Below are 17,350 nucleotides of genomic sequence, written 5' to 3'. Positions count from 1 at the left end.
GCTGAACTCTCAACTTAGCAGCCCAAGACATAGCCCACTACCTAGCCAGGGCTCCTTTGCAACGCACATTAGCCATTAGTAAGCAAGACAACGTTTCTGCTCTCAAAAGTAGCAGTCCAACAAACAAAAGCAAATGAACAAGCGAATTGCAGATACCTAAGAAAGAAGTAAGAGGGTTATGTCCAGGGACACTGCCTGGGAGCTGCTTGTGAGCACACGGGGACACCCTTAAAATGAACATGGCTAGAGAATGTGTTCTGTCAAATCCTACCAACTGCTACAGCCTGTGGCAAATCCTGTGACTACCTTTATTCCTTACTGCCCTCTAGGGCACCCACTACATGGGCCTTTCTGCCCTCAAGATGCCTAAGGCATCTTTAACCCTTAGTTAAAGCTAGTTATACTATGTGTTAGGCACTCTTATACATACTTGATATAAGTGAACTCATTAGTCCTCAAACAAGCCCTGTACGGTAACAGGCGTCATATCCCCATTTTACAGAGGAGGGAACTGAAGTACAAAGAGGTTAAGTAACTGGACCAAGGGCACCCAGTGAGGAGTGGCAGTGCCAGGCTTCGGTATTTCGGTTCGTGCCTCTAGGCTGTGAGAGCTCTGATGGCATCGTCCGTTACGTGTTGGACTGCTAACCAAAAGGTCATCAGTTTGAAACCACAAACCACTCCCCAGAAGAAAGATGAGGCTTTCTACTCCTGTAAAGAGTGACAGTCTCGGAAACCCACGGGGGCAGTTCTACCCTGTCCCGCAGGATCACTATGACGGGGAATCTGACTCTACGGCCATGAGTTCTTTGGTTGGTTCCTATACTATACTGTCACACATTGCCTCCACAGACACCTAGACTTAGGTTCTCAGGAGTCTTGCAAATGGAGGTTCTCAGCATCCTTAGCTTTCTTATCAGTACTTGACCAGGGGCAGGGAGAAGTTTGAGTCATGAAGCATACCTGGTTTTCGGGAAGTTTCCCATCATCTTCAAGGATCTGAAAGAGCTCTCCCTCAGCATAGTCTGTGACCACCACCACCTACAGGGAGAAGGCTGTGGTGCTGATGGCTCCATTGATGCATTCTGAGGTGGGGGGAAGGGGGAGGGAGAAGAGAGAAGAGTCCCTGGAACCCAGTGCTGGGGAGAGGGGACCCAAACCATAGAAGCACACCTCCTTGTCAGTCTCAAAGCTGTCGAGCATATGCACAATGTTGGGATGTCGCAGACCCCGCATGATTTCAATCTCTCGCTGCAGGTTCCTCAGCTCCTTCTCTGAGCGGCCCAGTTTGGGGATGAATTTCAGGGCCACCACCTGTCAGTGGGGAGGGGGAAGAATCAACCACACTAACCACACTCTCGGGAAGGGAAGGGGTAGCCCTTCAACGTTAACTGAGTACTACAGTGTAGTCTTTAGACTGCTTCAGCAACTTGCATCCCATTGGTTGGTTCCCCTCTACTTTCTGTGTGGTACCCTGACCTTTCCTAGCTTCCCCGTACCCCTAGCCTCTGTCAGACATATCTCTGGCTACTTTGGGGCACATCTTGACAAGTGACTATTGGGAGAGGAGTTCTGATCTGAAAAAAGGACTGGACATCATGGGCTATAGAGGATTTGGGGGGAGGGGATGACGTGGGAAGAAATGGGTTCATATGGTCTAACTCAGGGGGCCTCAAACTTTTCAAACAGGGGGCCAGTTCACTGTCCCTCAGACCTGTTGGAGGGCCGGACTATATAGCTAAAAAAAACAACTATGAACAAATTACTACGCACATTGCACATACCTTATTTTGAAGTAAAAAACAAAACAGGGCAAAAACACCCAGCAGGCTGGATAAATGTCCTCAGCGGGGCCGCATGTGGCCCATGGGCCGGGCCGTAGTTTGAGGACACGTAGTCTAACTCATCGTGCTTGGTGTGACAAATATTAGCAGCTAATGATTACTCAAGGGGTCCTGGTGTATAGTTGCTAAGTGCTTGGCTGCTACTCAAAAGGTCATCAGTTAAAACCCACCAGCCACTCTGTGGGAGTCGGCAGTCGGCTTCTGTAAAGCCTTGGAAACCCTATGGGGTAGTTGTACCCTGTCCTATGGGGTTGCTATGAGTCGGATCAACTCGATGACAAAGGGTTAATGCTTGTTGTTTCCTATGGGCCAAGCACTACACTCAGTGCTTTGGTATGACGTGGCACTTAGTTAACCCTTAAGCCTCGTGAACAGGTGTTGGTATTCTCACGCCACAGTGAAGAAACTAAGACAGAGAAGTGAAGTCACTTGTCCGGAGTTCTAAAGCTAGGAAGCTGTGGAGTTCCGCTGTGAACCCAGGCAATCTTAAGACCGTGCTCTAGAGAAGGCATGAAGAAGTCCGTGGCTTAGGAAGACAGATGCGGGATGAATGCTTCCCTTCTGGGCCCATTTCCCACTGAGCTACACCCTTCCGGTGCTAAGGGAGTAGGCACCCCCCACCCACCCAAAAGATACCCCCTTTTTGGTCACCACCTGAGCGCTGTATTTTCTTCGACCCTTGTACACCCTCCCAAAAGAGCCTTCTCCAATCATCTCCAACACGTGGTACTTTTCCATGACAGATGGCGTCTCAGGAGCCCTCCGAAGGAAGGAGGTAGGGATGGTGGTGAAGGGCTACAGCTCCAGGGGCAGTTCCGCACATCGGACGGGCCGGGTGTGTGCCTGGGAGAAGGCGTACAGTCAGCGGCCTGGCTTCTTCCTCTCTGCCAAGAGTCCAAGCCTCAGAGATAGAGGAGGGCGGAATGCATGGAGAGACAAGGGGTGAGGTCTTCGGATGATGTGACTCTTACTCCTTTCCCTTTCAAGCCTTCCCTGGTTCTCCATCCTGGCCTCCTCCACCGGACCCCAATGCCTCAGATCCAGCTTCAACCACCCAATCCCCACCCTACCTGCCTACCCAACGAGACCCCGCCCCTCCCCTAGCATTCCCCACCTACTCTGCCCCTCCCACCCAGCCAAGCCCCCGCCCCCTCCCTCACGTTCCTGCCCCTCCCAACCTCCTCAGGACCCTCGGCCCAGACTTCTTGGCCACGCGCCGGGCAGGCCCAAGCCCCTGTCCCCCCCAACCTAGGAGCGTCCAGCTCCTCAGGCCGAGGGACGCCGGCACCGGCCTTCATCCCACCCTTTCTGGCTGCCTGCGACCTTTGCCTGATTTATAATCCTCCACCCCCGCACTGCCGGTCCCCCAGGAGCCCCAGCCTCACCAGCTTTACCCGCTGGAACTGGACAGGGGCTCGAAGGGCAAAGGCGTTCAGCTGTCGGGGAGGAAGACCGTGGACTGCCCAAAGGCACTTATTAGGGCACTTCCGAGTCGTCCCTGGGCCTTGAGGACCCACTCAGGACCCAGAGTCTGCGGTTGCCTGGAAACGGCTCCTAGCTGCCCGCCCCCTCTCGCTCAGCTTTCCGCCGGCGAGCTTCCCAAAAGCACTTCCGGTTCCGGCTGCGAGCCGGCGAAGACATGGCGGCGTCAGCGTCGGCGGCTGCCGGGGACGAGCACTGGTAACTTTGGGGCTTGGGCTTGGGCCGGCCACCGGACTCGGGGTCGAGGGACCGATGGCGGCCGCGCGGGCCGATGGGGAGGAGCAGGGAGGGAGACGCTGACATCTCTGGACCTCCGGGGAGCGGGCGGATGGAAAGGAGTCCCCGCTCCTGCGGCCCTACGGTAGTCCGTATTCTCCTGAAGCAGAACTGCTGGAGGGGTCAGCGGGATGCCTGCTCAGCAGGCCTCCCCCACGCCCCCCCCTTCCCTCTTGGACCTGCCTAATTTGTGCTGAGTCCTCCCTCTGCCTTCTGCTCGACGGAGGACCCTTAGCTGAATAAAGCGGTACACTTCCCCAAACCCACTCCTAGTCCTTCTCTAGAGCATTCTTAACCACAGACCCGAGCCTGCAGGGACTCTGGGATTTGGAGATCGGGTAAAATGGGACTAGACGCCACATTTTACTAGCTATGGGATGCTGACCGGGTTACTTAGCTCCAGTGAGTCAGTATCCCCAGCCACACAAAGAGGTGGGTGTGGTACCTACTTCACAGACTGGCTGAGAAGGTCAGGATGTGTTTGTTACATATAAGCATCCCTTTTCATTAAGAGCTCCTTTAGGTGTGGGCAGCTGAGGAGACTAGATACAGTAATTTGCCCGCAAATAATTACACCTCGGAATCTTGGTCGGACTGGTAACTCTCAAATTCTTGAGTACTGCACAGCAGTGTGTGAGGATGGTGCAGGACTGGGCAGTGTTTTGTTCTGTGTGTAGAGGAGCACTGAGTTGGCACCTCAAACAGCAACTCTTAAATTCTACAGTCTCTTACCACCATCCTGCCAAATGCCTCCCATCCAGAGCTGGAATGAGTGCGCTACCTTGGCTTCGGGAGCCCAGCCAGCGCTGGCCCTGATTGAGACCGCCTAGGCGGTGGTTGCCCAGTGTTCCAGGGACTCTAGCATTCCCAGCCCCTGAGCATGGAGACAGCAGCAGTGCTGGGAGAGAGTGTGAGAGCTTCCCATGCCTCTGTCAGCCGGACTTACCCCACAGTTACCTGGGTTTTTTGCCAAAGACGGAAGGTTCCTGGTGCTGCAGTGGGCAAGCACTTGGGCTGCATCAGAAAGTTGGCAGTTGGCACCCACTTGCCACTTTGAGGGCAAAAGATGTGGCAGTCTGCTTCTGTCAAGATGTGCAACCTTGGGAACTCCTCAGGCAGCCCTGCTTTGTCCTATAGTATCACTGTGAGTCGGGATCCACTTGAACACTAATGGTGGTTTGATTTCTGTTTTTAATGTCATTAAGATTTAAACAAAGGGGGGAGAGCAGCAGCTTTGAGGGCTTAAGCGCCCTGCTGTTGGGTGAAGAGGGAACAATGTAATTACTGGAAAACTCAAAACTTTCATGTATGGCCTGGATAGAGCCATGGACTCAAACCAACCATACACCTGCACTGTATGTTATAATGTCATTATAACTGCCATTTATGATGAAGTAATTGTGTTCTCTGCCTTATACTCGAAGCATTGGATCTTGACTTGGGCAGATTGATATAAAATCAACCATCTGGCCAAGGTCCTAAATATATCTAGGCTACTCTGCTAATTGTACCCTTCTCTTTTTCCTTTTTAAGTTCTGTAGGTAAAAGAGGACATACAGTATGGCCCAGATAGGTAGTTTACATAAACAAGTCACATTTGTTGTTAGTGCAATCAAGTTGACTCCGACCCATAGCAACCCCATGCTCAACAGAATGGACCACTGCCCAGTCTTGCGCCCTGTTCACAATGATTCCTGTGTCTGAGCCCAGTATGGCTGTCTGTCTCGTTAAGGGTCTTCCTCCTTTTCCCTGCCCCTTGACCAAGGATGATTTCCTTCTCTAGGGACTGATCTCTCCTGACAACATGTCCAAAGTATTTGAGACGAAGTCTCTCCATCCTTGCCTCTAAGGAGCACTCTGGGTGTATTTCTTCCAAGGCAGATGTGTTTGTTCTTTTGGTAGGCTGTGGTACTCACCTTTAGTCCTTGGAATAAATCTGAAAAAGTAGGCAGTCTATATATAGCAGTTAAGACAACTCAGGCTAACAGGTAGGTCATACCTAGATCACATAGCTGGTAAATTCCTCATATTATTGACTCTAAGGCTTGTGGTTCTTGCATGACAATATGGTCTTTGCGCCACCTAGACCTGTTACTCAGTTCAGGGTGACATCTCCTTTAAAAAAGCTTAGGGTGACTGCTCTGGGCAGTGTTTGTGTGTAGAGAGTAGCCAGTGCATGGCCTGGGCGCCAAGTTGAACGGTGTGAGGAAAGCCAGGAATGGCAGTGATCCTTTTGATGCTGATGAGTGGACCCCATGTTCTGGGTCAGAGATGACTGCTAAGATACCACCAACAGTGGAAGCAGATTTACCCAGGAAGTCAGGAAGCCTGATTTCCATCTAGGTTCTTCCTCTCACTCCTTGAGATTTGGGCTAGTCATTTCACATCGTGGGGAATACATTTTCTTATCCTTTAATCAAAGCCATCCATAAAATTCTGATTTCCGTGTTTTCTACCTGACTCCCTGACAACTTAGCCTTCCATTTTGAAGGATTTTTGCCTCAATAAATTCTGGCAGATTAAAAAAAAAAAAAATTCTGGCAGATTCTCGTTTTCTGTAAACCCAGCCTCGATTGCCCTTAACAGGCTTGGCAGGGAGAGCTGTAATGCTAAGCCAGGCTCCCCTTGTCTCTCTAGGGTCCTTCCCTCTGAGGTTGAAGTATTGGAGTCGATCTATCTGGATGAACTACAGGTGGTTAAAGGCAATGGAAGGTATGTATCCAAGGCAGGGTGGGCAGAGAGGACTCCATGCAGAGTCTAGTCTTCAGTCACCATGACCTTGACTCAGAGCAAATGCTGCTCTCAGGAAGACCAAGGCAGTTGCTGTCATTCTCCCAAAAGAGTCCAGTGCACCTGTCCTGTGCCTCTTTACTGTCTTACCCCATCATTCCCCAGCCCATGCGCAGTCACGGCCCAGGTCTCCACTTCCTACCCCTGCAGGTCTTCGCCCTGGGAAATCTCCATCACTCTGTACCCTGCCACTGCAGAGGACCAGGACTCACAGTACGTCTGCATCACTCTGGTGCTTCAGGTCCCGGCACAGGTGAGGCCCCTCTCCCCCGGGCAGCGAAGGGAGGAATCGGGGCAGACCTGAGGTGGGACACGGCAGCAACAACCTGCCGTTTCTTTCCCCCTCCAGTATCCCAACGCCGTGCCACAGATCTCCGTCCGAAACCCCCGAGGACTGTCTGATGAGCACCTCCACACGTAAGTTGGGCCAGCCAGTTGGAGCAGGGGGAACTCAGGAGCTGTTCCGCCTTGTGACGGAAGCGGGTAGGCCGAATGTTTGGGTTGTCCCCTCTCCAGGATCTCCCAGGCGCTGAGCCATGTGGCCGAGGCCAGTCTGGGCACTGCCATGCTCTATGAACTGATTGAGGTAAGAGGTGTGCTCTGGTGGCCTCCCGGGCTGGAGTTCCTTGGCGGGGAGCCTGGGGTCTGGAATTGGGCACCCACCTGGAGTCACCTCCTCTTGTCATTCTTTTTCAAGGGTGGGAGGGCTCTTTCAAATCTTATGACAATCCACATTCAGTTGTATTAAGCACACTTGTACATGTGTTCCCGTTAACATTTCCAAAACATTTTCTTTCTACTTGAGCCCTTGGTATCAGCTCCTCTTTTTTCCCCTCCCTTGTGAATCCTTGATCAATTTTATATTACTGTTGTTATGTTGTGTCTTACACTGTCCGTTGTCTCCCTTCACCCATCTTTCTGTTATTCCTTCCCGGGAGGGTGGGGGTGGGGGGTTATTTCCTGCCTTGTGATGGGTTCACCCTTTCTCCCCTACACTCATGATGCCACTACTCCCATTACTGTACCCCAGGGTTCCATCTGCCCTGAATTTCATGTGTCGAGAACTCCCATCTGTACCAATGTGTGTACTCCGATCTAGCCAGATTGATAAGGTAGAACTGAGTCATGGTAGTGTGGGGGAGGAAGCATTCAGGAACTAGAGGATTGATGTCTGTTTCATCGGTGCTATACTGCACCCTGGTTGAATTATCCCTTGTAACCTTTCTGTGGGGGATGTCCAGTTGTCTACAGATGGGCTTTGGATCTCCACTCCAACCCCACCCCCATCCCCCGTCATTCTTTAGCCCTCCATCCCTTGCTGCTGAGTTGACGCCAGCCAGCTCATGGTGACCCTGTGTGTCTACTGTGCCTGATAGGGTTTTCTTTCCTCATTTTTTGGGAAATAGACTGCCAGGCCTTTCTTCCAAGGTGCCTCTGGGAGTCTGCTCTTAAGTGACTGTCACTTAGCAGCCAAGCCATTAGCTGTTTGCACCACCCAGGAGTCCCATCATTGCTTAGCAAAGGCCTGAATGAATGCAGAAAGGTGAGACAGTTCTGTTTCAAGAACGCTCCCCAAAGATCGTTTGGTAGCTTCTCCAAATTGCCTATTGCAGCATATAGATTTTAAACTTTTCCTTTTTCACTTTGGTTTTACTTCGGTTTCTGTGCATTTTCTGTCTTCTTCGTGGTGGCAATTAAAAGGGGCAGGGGAGTGGTTATGCCCACACTGGAACTCTGAAGGCTAGTCTGCCATCAGGGCGGACTGAAAAAGCCATCACTCCTTCATTCCAAGAGTTAGTCCTCTGCACAAGGAAAGGACCCGCATAAAGCACCGCCCAGGCCTGCAGGGTTGCTGTGTGTCAGTTGGTTTCCTCTCTTTGGATTGAATTTCAGAATAGCGTTTAGGATTGGATGCAAGGGCATGGCCAGGTGTCCTCACTGGTAGTGGCCACCAAGCTGGCCTCACTTGGAACAGAAGGAAGTGTCCCTTGGTTCTGCCCCACCTGGTCAGTCATTGCTGTTTGAGCCCATTGTTGGGGCTCGGGTCAGTTCATCTCACTGAGGGTTTGCCTCTGTTAAGCATGATGTCTTTTTCCAGGAGGGAGTGGGCAGAGGAGACCACTGTAGCCCACGAATCGTCTCCACAGTGCCACTTGGAACTGGGCGGAACTCTAGAGTATTAGCTATTCAACACCAGTGCCAGCATACCTCCTAGGTCACCACAGGGCCTTTTGAATTCTCTGTCCATTTGAGTAGCCCATGCCTTGTCACTCCGAAAACTCTCTCTAGAACAAATTCACTGTCCCACAAAGATTTGATCAAGAAAGGCTTCCCAGAGTGTCCCCGGCTCATGCCTTGACCACCCAGCTGCAGTTCCACCCTCCTCCATAACCTGCCATCCAGGGCGCAGCGAAGGGAAAGACCCTTGTTCTGAGTGATGCCGTTTGACTCGGGGAAACGGTTCCCTGGTGGGGAGTTTGTGCAATTTCTCTTTACTGTTGAGGCTTTATTTGTGGTAAAGGGAAAGTGAGTGACTTAAGGAACCAGCTGGCCTCGCTTCTGGCTGGTGGTGCCCCACCAGGGTCAACTCCTCAAAGGGCTCAGCTGGGCGAGCCCTGCCCTCCGCCCTCTGCCCTCTGCTGTGTGAAAAAAGGTGCTGTGGCTTCTGTGCTGTGGTTACGTTGGTGTGAGGAGTGGTGTGGAAATTGTTCATCTTTTATAAAGCACAAATTGTTTCAAGGGTTACAAACAAAAAAGCCTACCTAACCAAGAAGGTATGGGTTTTAATTGGACTTCTTTCCAAAGTATGTTTCTTTTCATCCCCAAGGTGAATTTAAAGTGATTTGTGGGAGAAAAAGTGAAATTGGGTTCAGAAGGTAGGAGGATCACATTTGGGGGAGGGTTGGGAATATGCAGAAGGGCTAGCCCCACGCAGCAAGGGCACATCACCAAGACCGAAATGCAGCCAGGAGTCTGCTTCCAGCCACTCTCCTGGGAATGGGCCAGTGGCCTGGCTCACCATTCCTGCCCCTCCTCGCTGACTCAGCAGCGTCTTTTCTCCTCTCAGAAAGGGAAGGAGATTCTCACAGATAACAACGTTCCCCACGGCCACTGTGTCATCTGCCTGTATGGTTTCCAGGTGGGTCTCCTGCTCGCGTGGCCCTGGGGCTCTGCGTGGGGTGGGCAGTGGAGAGCTCTGGAACCGAGCCCTGCATCTCCTCCCGCAGGAGAAGGAGGCCTTTACCAAAACGCCCTGTTACCACTACTTCCACTGCCACTGCCTTGCGAGGTACGTCCAGCACATGGAGCAAGAGCTGAAGGCGCAGGCACAGGAGCAGCAGCATGCTGCCACCCGACAGGTAGGCTCCCTCGCCCTCCGGGCAGCCTTGGTCCCTCGCTGCCTTTCACCAGTGGCTCTGAGCCCTTTAGGGCCCCAGATAGCTTGAGAGAGAACACTGATGGTGTAAAGTCTAAGTGAAAGGTGGGCAGTTCAAACCCACCAGCCCGTCTGTGGGAGAAAGCAGTGTCATTCTTCCATAAAGATTACTGCCTTGGAAACACTGAGGCAGTTCACCTCTGCCCTTTAGGGTCACTATAAATCCACTTCATGGTAATGGATTTAAATAGCGTTGGGGTTAATGAGAGCTCACCTCACGAGCAAAAGGTCCATCCTATATATGAGGGTAAGTCTGAAAGTGTTGCTCCAAAATGATACAGAGTCTTAGTAAGAAACCAGCAAACTGTGAAGCTCTTGTTTGACAGTCTCCATCTAGGTGTCTATCCTCCAGAAGGTAGGGTTTCCATCTCCCTAACTTCCCCAATGAAGCTTGCACTTGGCAGTTGGCGCCAGGCAAAACGGCAGTCTGGGCATCCCTGAGGCACTCAAATCTTGCTTCTTTGAAATGTTTGTGAAGTTTGGAGATTCAAAAGCTGTCCCAAGGGGCAAGATCAGGACTGCAGGGTGAGTGGGGTAAGGTTTCCCAGGGAAATTCTAGGATAACCTGTGCTCTCTCCAAAAAATGAGGAAGTGCAGTATGGTGGGGAAAAAACGACTTAGTGCCACTTTCCTGTCCTTTTGCTCCCTAGTGCAGTGTCCCAGTTTCATAGAAGGCCTCCCTATAATAAGCCCTGTGATTATCCTGTATCCTTTGAGAAAATGACCCGGGTCACCCTTGTGGAATCCAAAAACGAAAAACAGATCTTTTTTGAAGGTCCAATGAGACTAAGACAAGTGTATTACTGAGAGAACTTGTCTCCAGCCATCCACTGATCAGAGATACATTCAAACAGCGCCTGGAATCAGCCCGTGAGTGAATGGCAATAGCAATACTTTTTGACTTAACCCTCCCAGGTACCTCCTACCCCCACTGTCCTCATCCCTCAGCAGGCTGCCTCTACCCTGCAGTCCCCGCCTTCCGCAGAGTGGGCAGCTGGGCGGGCTTTCTCTCTTTCAGGAGACAGTTGGTGTGCAGTGTCCAGTGTGCAGAGAGCCCCTCGTGTATGATCTGGCTGCACTGCAAGCCGCTCCTGAGCCCCAGCAGCCCATGGTAAGGGTACACCTCTCAAGCTGGGCCGGGCACAGCGGCATTCTCCCGGAAAGGGGGGCCTACCTCCCCTCGAATTTCATCTTGGGACTTGGATATGCCCTCCCTCCCTCAGACCTCTGCAAAGGGGGCTTTGCGAAGGGAATCTGGGGCTTAGGCCTGGGAGCTGCCCCAACCCAGAGACCTCTTAGCAGTCTCCTGTGGCAGTGCTGGAAGAGCAGGGAGGGCATTGCGGCTGCCTCCCCTCCACGTGTCCGTCCCTCCCTCCTTCCCTCCAGGAGCTCTATGAGCCCGACGCCGAGAGCTTGCGCCAGCAGGACGAGCGCAAGCGGCTCTACCAGAGACAGCAGGAGCGGGGCGGCATCATCGACCCGGAGGCAGAGCGGAATCGGTTCTTCATTAGCCTCCAGCAGGTAAGGCAGGGGTTCCAGCTCCTGTCCCACGCGGGTCATGGGCATGGCGGTTGGCCCAGGAGGGAGGCGGGCCTGCTCTGGTCAGAACAGCAGTGTCTCTGCTTTCTAGGCTCCTGCCCCGTCGCAGTCTGAGCCATCTGAAAACGTCTCCAGAAGCCCTCCCCCACCTAGTGCCCTGGCCACAGAGCCGTCCACCTCACCCACTGCCCAGGCCACCCTGCCAGCTCCTCTGCCTGTGGCCTCCCAGCACACATGTGAGAAGATCCCAAGGGTGGGACCCCCTCGACCGAGGCTGGGTGAGACCCCAAAAGCTCCACCGGGTCCCCCGCGGGCCAGTCGAAACCCCTGGCACCCGCCCCCACCCGAGCGGCGGCCTCTGAAGGGAGGGCAGTGCTGTGCTTCCAAAGGCACCCGTGACGCTGAGGAACCACCACCTCCTGAGGGGCCCTTCAAGGAGCCCATGGACCTCAACCAAGGGGTCCCAGGTCCTCCCCCAGAGAAAGGGCCTGGGGGCTGGCAGGGACCCCCGCCTCGCAGGACTCGGGACTATGCTCGCTGGGAGCGCTCCAAAGGCCGGACACCAGGCTCTTCCTACCCCCGCCTGCCCCGCGGTCGGGGCGTCCACAGGCCTTCGGGCCGCAGGGAACCCCTGGGCCTGGAACCTGAGGATGGTTCCTAGCAGGACTGCTGGGGGGACGGGGAGCTCGGGGTGGGAGGGGAACAATAAAGAGATCTGGCCTTTGGCTTTCTATGCTCAGCAGGGCTGCCCCGTGAGATGTGGCTCTTTGTAAGTCCTTAGCAAGCCCATGGTAGGACAAGTCTGGGTTCCTGGGAATACGAGAATGCTAGTAAGGGGTATGGACACCTCTGGAAGCAAGCTGCATGGACCATGCTCCTACACACCTGGGCATGGTTGGGTTTCTGGGCCTCGTCTTCAGTTCTGTGGGGTCAGTTCAGACTCCTGGCCACTGTGCGCACAGGAGAATGGCCCCAGAGGTTTCAAGGTTGTGACCTTTCAGAAACCAGATGATCAGACATGTCTTCCAAGGCACCTCTGGGCCGCTTCCAACTGCCAGCCTTTCAGCTAGTGGCTCCACCCTCATCTGTGCCACCTGGGGGCACTGCTGCCCCCTGTAGGCAGCTGCGGACCCAGCTTTCCACTGAGAAACCAGTACAGGGAGGGGAGGAGGCAGAGAAAGCATGGCAGGTGTTTATTGGTTCCCTAGATGAGAGAGCTACCCAGAAGTCTGGTCACCTCTTCAAGGTCTCAGTGTTGTGGAGTGCCTCCTCGGGGTCATTCTTATACAGCATGAAGTAGCCCTGCACCTGGGCTGGACTGAGCTGGGTTGTAGTTTTAAGGACACGTTCTGCAAAGGTGTCGGCCATGGAAGGTGCCTGCCCTGGGTAGAACCTCTGGAACATCTGGGTCAGCTGCCAGTGTGAGCAGTAGCCTACATACTCCTTGAGGTCCACTCGCCCAGGACGGACCAGGGCAGGGTCCAGCCTGCGAGGAGACAAGGAAGGCAGAGTGGTGGGCGCCAGTCCCGCTGTCATCCCAAAGGTGATGGTCCCCACCGAGCCTCCCGGTCTGTCCGGAGCACTGAGGGAGGGTGGGGTCTTCCTACCTGTCGACATGGTTGGTGGTCATGAACACAATGCGGGCCTCAGTGGAAGCTACGCCATCCAAGGCATTGAGGAGACCACTGAAGGTGAGGCGGCCTAGACCTTGGTACTTGACTGGGTCTGGAGGGACATGGGGATGAAGAAGCATGAGCAGTTATCAACCCAACCCACTGCCATCAAGCTGGTCCCAACTTAGCCCTGGAGAACAGGGAAGGGTGGCTCCTTGGAGTGTCCAAGAGTATGGGAGGAAACAACCTCATCTTTCCCCCTGGGGGTGGATGGTGGGTTTGAACCACCAACCTTGTGATTCCCAGTTAATTGCTTAGCCCACAGTGCCACCAGGGCTCCTTTCAGTGGTCCTATACTAACCAGCCAGTAGCATCTCTTTCCATCCCCTATCATGTCCCCGTTTCTTGTGGGCTCTGGATCTGCCTGTCAGCCTCTAGGCTTCCATTCTGGAACCCCCTTTCCCTCAGCCCCACTCACTCTCCATGGCCAAGTCTCGACTGAGGAAAGCAGCATCCACGTCCTCCAGGAGCACCAGGCTCTGCTGCGGGGCCACGCTCAGCAGGTGGTTGAGCCTGTCATCTGAGAGGCTGGAGTCAGTGAGGCTCAGCAGGCAGATGCTGTGCTCCAGCTCCCCGGCCAGGGCTGTGCTGTGGAGGGGTAGTGGGAGCTGGCTCTGAAAAGCCTAACCCTAACCCCCACCCGGTCTTCCCCTGTCCATGTTTATCTGGGAGTCTCTCCCCAAGGTTTCCCTCCTACCCAGTCTGGCCAGCCCGGTTCTCTAAAGGTTTTGCAAAGTTTAGAGGAAGTCCGACTCCACTCACATAAAACTGCTCTTTCCACAGCCAGGGGGGCCGTACAGCAGGTAGCCACGTCTATAAGGAATGCCTACGGAGATAGCCAGGGTCCACTTGATGCCAAGGCCCCAGGCACCGTGCGGGCTTGGTGTTGGAAGAAACCACCCTGTCAGTTACTTTCCTTTCCCTTCAGCTTCAGAAATCCCCAGTCCTAACAACACGACCCAACGAGACCCCGCCAGCCCCTCACCTCTGTCAGTGTACCACTTGGGGTTATCGATGAATTCCCGAACGTCCTTGACAATTCGGTCTGCCAGACCCTGCTGCAGAACCACAGAAGTCAGGGGGCGCCGGCGGCGTGGATAGCCAAAGGGGCGCCATTCGGAGCCCACTGCTGTGTACATCACTGTCTTCCCCTCCTCCTGCTGCAAGGCTAGCTCTCGAGCTGGGGGAAGGGAGATGAGTCAAGCCCCCAAATTAAATTCTCACCAGGGCAGATTCTTGAGCCAGACAGTGCTGAACCCAAATGGCTGCTTTAGGCCCCCCCCCCGCCCCTGCTCCCATGGGCTCTAGCTCCCCATACACTCTCCAAGGCTGCCTACTGGGATGTTCACGCCCCCCCCTCCCCCACCAAGTAGGGCTGCCTGTGCCCACCACACCTTCCTCCAGGATACTGAAGAAAACCTTGCGATCAGTGCCCAGGGCCGTGAAGGTAACGGATTCCCAAGGAGTCCCTGTCTGTAGGTCGATCATCTGCATCTCCCGGCTGCGCTCCACCCGGATCCATTTCCCCTGATACCTGAGTGACACATGAGAGGGAATGGGTCCACCCTGTTCCCCACTTTCTCCTTTGTTTGCGCTGAAAGCAGTCCCTGGCTCCTAGCCTTACCAGATGAAGTGGTTCCCAGGGCTGGGCACAAACTCAAACTTGGTGGAGATGCGGCCACTCTCGTGCTGAAGGTACGAAGTCTCGACACTGAGGTGCTGTGCTCGCGTGCTGTGGCGGGTGAGCCAGCTCAGCAACCAACCGTAGCTCCTGTCTCGAGCAGGGACTTCCAGGGTGATCATGTAATGGCGCCGGAAGGCCACCATGCCCATCTGGGCACCCTTCCGAGCCAGCGCAAGGGCTGTGCCAACACCCACCAGCCCAAATCCAGCCCCAAAGTAGGGATTGTCCTTCAGGGTCAGAATAAAGTCTGAGAGGGGCATCTTGAACAAGACCCACGGAGCCCTACAGGCCCTGAGGCATCCAAACCTAGGAGTGACAGCAGAGAAAACAGCTTGGTGGGACAACTGAACTCCATGCTTCCCAAGTGGCCCGCCCCCTCCCTCTCTCCCAGGCAGATCAGCACCTCAGGGAGCTTCCATAGCCTCCCTTTTGGGTGCAAATTGGGGTGGGGGTTGGAAAGAAAGAGTCTGAAGAAGGCTACAGGGCGCTTGCCCAGTTTGCCCTTCATTTGCCTGTTCATAGGAGCCCTGATGGTATAGTGGGTTACTACGCATTGGGCTGCTAACCATAAGGTCAGCAGTTCAAAACCATGACCCACTCCATAGGAGAAAGAGGCTTTCTACTCCAATAAAAGAGTTACAGTCTCGGAAATCCACCGACAGGCAGATCTACCCTATCCTATAAGGTATCTGAATTGGCATTGTCTCCACAGCAGTGGGTTTGTGTTTGGCTTGGTGTGGTGAGCAAGCGCCTACCTTGTTTTCTGGAGAGCCCTTAAACCCTAAGGAATACCGTAGCCAGCTTCGCAGCAGGACAGAGTTGTGGTCCCTGAGACAGAAAGAGGCCCAGAGTCTCAGCAGAGAGCAAAGGAGCTGTTCTCTTACACTGACAAAGCAATAGCCACAAGCCTTGAGTGAGGTCTTTGAAACTTCCTCTCTTGTGCCTATTGCCCCATAAGCTGCCCTGCTTATAACTATGATGCCCCATCTAAATAAATACTCATTAAATTTCTAAGATTATTAATTCTTGGAAGGGCCCCTAATGAGGCCTCCATCTCCTGCCCCATAGGGGTGGAGGGGTGTGGGTAGAATCCACTCCAATAGGATGCTTCATTTTGCTTTAATCCCGAGAAAGGTAAGGAGAAAGGTAAGGTACGGTAGGTATGTCCTGTGCCTGGGGCACCACTTGAAGAGGGGTAGCAGTGAGCAGTTTCTACTAGACTTTGCCATTTCCATCCCCTACTGGAGCTGGTTCAGCAAGTTAAAACTAATACTTAGCCAATAACAGAAATGTGGGTGAAGGGAGACAACAGTGTTGAGACAGAAAATAATTGATCAAGGATTCGCAAGGGTAGGAGGGAAGGGGGAAAAAGAGGGGCCAATACCAAGGGCTCAAGTAGAAAGAAAATGTTTTGGAAATGTTAAATGCAACGTATGTACAAGTGTGCTTAATACAATTGAATGATGGATTGGCATAAGATGTGTAAGAGCCTGCCAATAAAGTGATAAATAAATAAAAAAATTTAAACGAATACTTAGGTCATTTTGAGCTCTTTCCTGGCTACCTGCTGCTTCCCTCTCCCACATGGTCCGATTTCCACCTCCCCAAGGGGGACTGACACTTGTGGCTCAGGCCTCCCATCCTCCCACCCGTACATTTTCACCTCATGTAACTTTCCACCAAACTGATGGGAAAAGTCAACCCAGGCCCAGAGAAGGGCCAAGATAACCGAGATTGGTCGTGGTGGAGGTGGTGGTGGTGTGTGTGTGGGGGGCACATGGGGGAGGGGAGGGAAGGGAAGGGGTAAGAGCAGCTATTAGAAAGCATCCATAAAGGGGAATAATTGACCCGATTAATTGGTCTGATAGTTGGGCTAATTGTCCAAAGTGACGATACTACATATTTAAAAGTTTCAGCGACGCCGACAAGGACACTACTTTTCATAAATCCCAAACCAAATTCACCGTCACCTGTAATGGTTCCCAAAGACCACTGCTTTCCAATCTTGTGCTCAAGATTCTCCCTAGCACAGAGCTCACCTAGCCTCGCTGTTCTGAAAATATGCAAACCACCTCCCACCTCCTTGTTCTTGCAGCTCCCTCGGTTCAAAACACCCATATTCTCGCCAAAATGAAACCTGCCAATTTGCTACTTCTTCCATCCCACCTCTATCCACAAAATGAGGCCGGGTAAATTCTCGGCTGTAAAATCCCGAGAAGTGAGACTAGGGACCAAACCGTTTGATCGTTCCTGCCCTTCCTCCCCACCACTCCGGCCACTTTGCCTGGCACCTGGCTTGCAGGCGGTAAACGCACAGCAGGGACCTCGGCTGAGGATCAGGGTTAGAATCAAATTTTCCAAAGCACTTATGCATGGAAAGCCGCAACTAAAGCCCTCCTCTCACGCTGGATGCTCGGAATACCCCACGCGAAACCCCCTCCACACCACAGCTCGTGGATCTAGCACCTAGCAGCGTGGTTTGGAGAGACCCGTCAGTCACCCCGCCCCCTTACCGCCATGACTCTCTGGCCCTCCCTCTCGATGGTTTCGCCCGCCGGGTTCTAGAAGGAAGTACCGCTTGACCCCGCCCTAACTTCCTTCATCTACTTCCCGCCACGCCCTCCGA

The 17,350-nt window shown here is 53.4% G+C and overlaps 3 protein-coding genes across 7 annotated transcripts in view; 1 reads left to right on the top strand and 2 right to left on the bottom strand.

Annotated features, from left to right (window-relative positions):
* Positions 1-3,086, bottom strand: part of STK36 (serine/threonine kinase 36) — a 30,085-nt gene extending 26,999 nt beyond the window's left edge. Inside the window, exons 1-4 of one of the 2 annotated variants that reach the window (XM_045296220.1) lie at positions 3,023-3,086; positions 2,499-2,687; positions 1,174-1,314; positions 964-1,041 (exon numbers count right to left, since the gene is read on the bottom strand). In XM_045296220.1, the coding sequence (XP_045152155.1) occupies positions 964-1,041; positions 1,174-1,314; positions 2,499-2,582 (303 nt within the window). In that variant the 5' untranslated portion in view covers positions 2,583-2,687; positions 3,023-3,086. Of the gene's footprint in view, positions 1-963; positions 1,042-1,173; positions 1,315-2,498; positions 2,826-3,022 lie in introns of those variants that run through there. The other variant, XM_004701607.2, reaches the window with a different exon arrangement.
* Positions 3,087-3,455: 369 nt separating this feature from the next.
* RNF25 (ring finger protein 25) lies at positions 3,456-12,053 on the top strand. Its single transcript, XM_004701606.2, has 10 exons — positions 3,456-3,524; positions 6,240-6,314; positions 6,543-6,645; positions 6,742-6,809; positions 6,909-6,978; positions 9,460-9,531; positions 9,620-9,751; positions 10,847-10,939; positions 11,215-11,349; positions 11,459-12,053. Exons 1-10 carry the CDS (start codon positions 3,484-3,486, stop codon positions 12,026-12,028), a joined length of 1,359 nt encoding a protein of 452 aa, XP_004701663.1. The 5' UTR covers positions 3,456-3,483; the 3' UTR covers positions 12,029-12,053.
* A 492-nt stretch (positions 12,054-12,545) lies between these two features.
* On the bottom strand, positions 12,546-17,267 carry LOC101660980 (mitochondrial chaperone BCS1). 4 transcript variants are annotated; one of them, XM_045295610.1, is made up of 9 exons: positions 17,238-17,267; positions 15,480-15,552; positions 14,665-15,030; positions 14,435-14,574; positions 14,026-14,220; positions 13,803-13,866; positions 13,459-13,628; positions 12,975-13,092; positions 12,546-12,853 (listed from the first exon to the last, which is right to left on the bottom strand). In XM_045295610.1, exons 3-9 carry the CDS (start codon positions 14,982-14,984, stop codon positions 12,601-12,603), a joined length of 1,260 nt encoding a protein of 419 aa, XP_045151545.1. In that variant the 5' UTR covers positions 14,985-15,030; positions 15,480-15,552; positions 17,238-17,267; the 3' UTR covers positions 12,546-12,600. The 4 variants fall into 4 exon arrangements, with proteins under 4 accessions (XP_045151545.1, XP_045151552.1, XP_045151546.1 ...); XM_045295617.1 differs by having other exon boundaries at positions 14,665-14,772; positions 17,238-17,263; XM_045295611.1 differs by lacking the exon at positions 17,238-17,267 and adding an exon at positions 17,016-17,034.
* Positions 17,268-17,350: the final 83 nt, after the last annotated feature.

This window comes from Echinops telfairi, unplaced genomic scaffold, assembly GCF_000313985.2.
Source record: "Echinops telfairi isolate 266 unplaced genomic scaffold, ASM31398v2 ScPeMD7_3;HRSCAF=10, whole genome shotgun sequence".
NCBI classification, from domain to species: domain Eukaryota; kingdom Metazoa; phylum Chordata; class Mammalia; order Afrosoricida; family Tenrecidae; genus Echinops; species Echinops telfairi.
Note: the sequence above shows the minus strand (reverse complement) of the source record. Positions and strands in the feature narration are given on the sequence as shown.

Coding starts and splice junctions, on each gene's coding strand:
- RNF25 (XM_004701606.2), top strand. CDS start 3,484: ATGGCGGCGTCAGCGTCGGCGGCTGCCGGGGACGAGCACTG. Junction 3,525..6,239: donor GCTGCCGGGGACGAGCACTG/GTAACTTTGGGG, acceptor TTGTCTCTCTAG/GGTCCTTCCCTCTGAGGTTG. Junction 9,532..9,619: donor TCTGCCTGTATGGTTTCCAG/GTGGGTCTCCTG, acceptor CTCCTCCCGCAG/GAGAAGGAGGCCTTTACCAA.
- LOC101660980 (XM_045295610.1), bottom strand. CDS start 14,984: ATGCCCCTCTCAGACTTTATTCTGACCCTGAAGGACAATCCCTACTTT. Junction 14,575..14,664: donor CCTGGGAACCACTTCATCTG/GTAAGGCTAGGA, acceptor TGTGTCACTCAG/GTATCAGGGGAAATGGATCC. Junction 14,221..14,434: donor CTTCAGTATCCTGGAGGAAG/GTGTGGTGGGCA, acceptor CCCTTCCCCCAG/CTCGAGAGCTAGCCTTGCAG.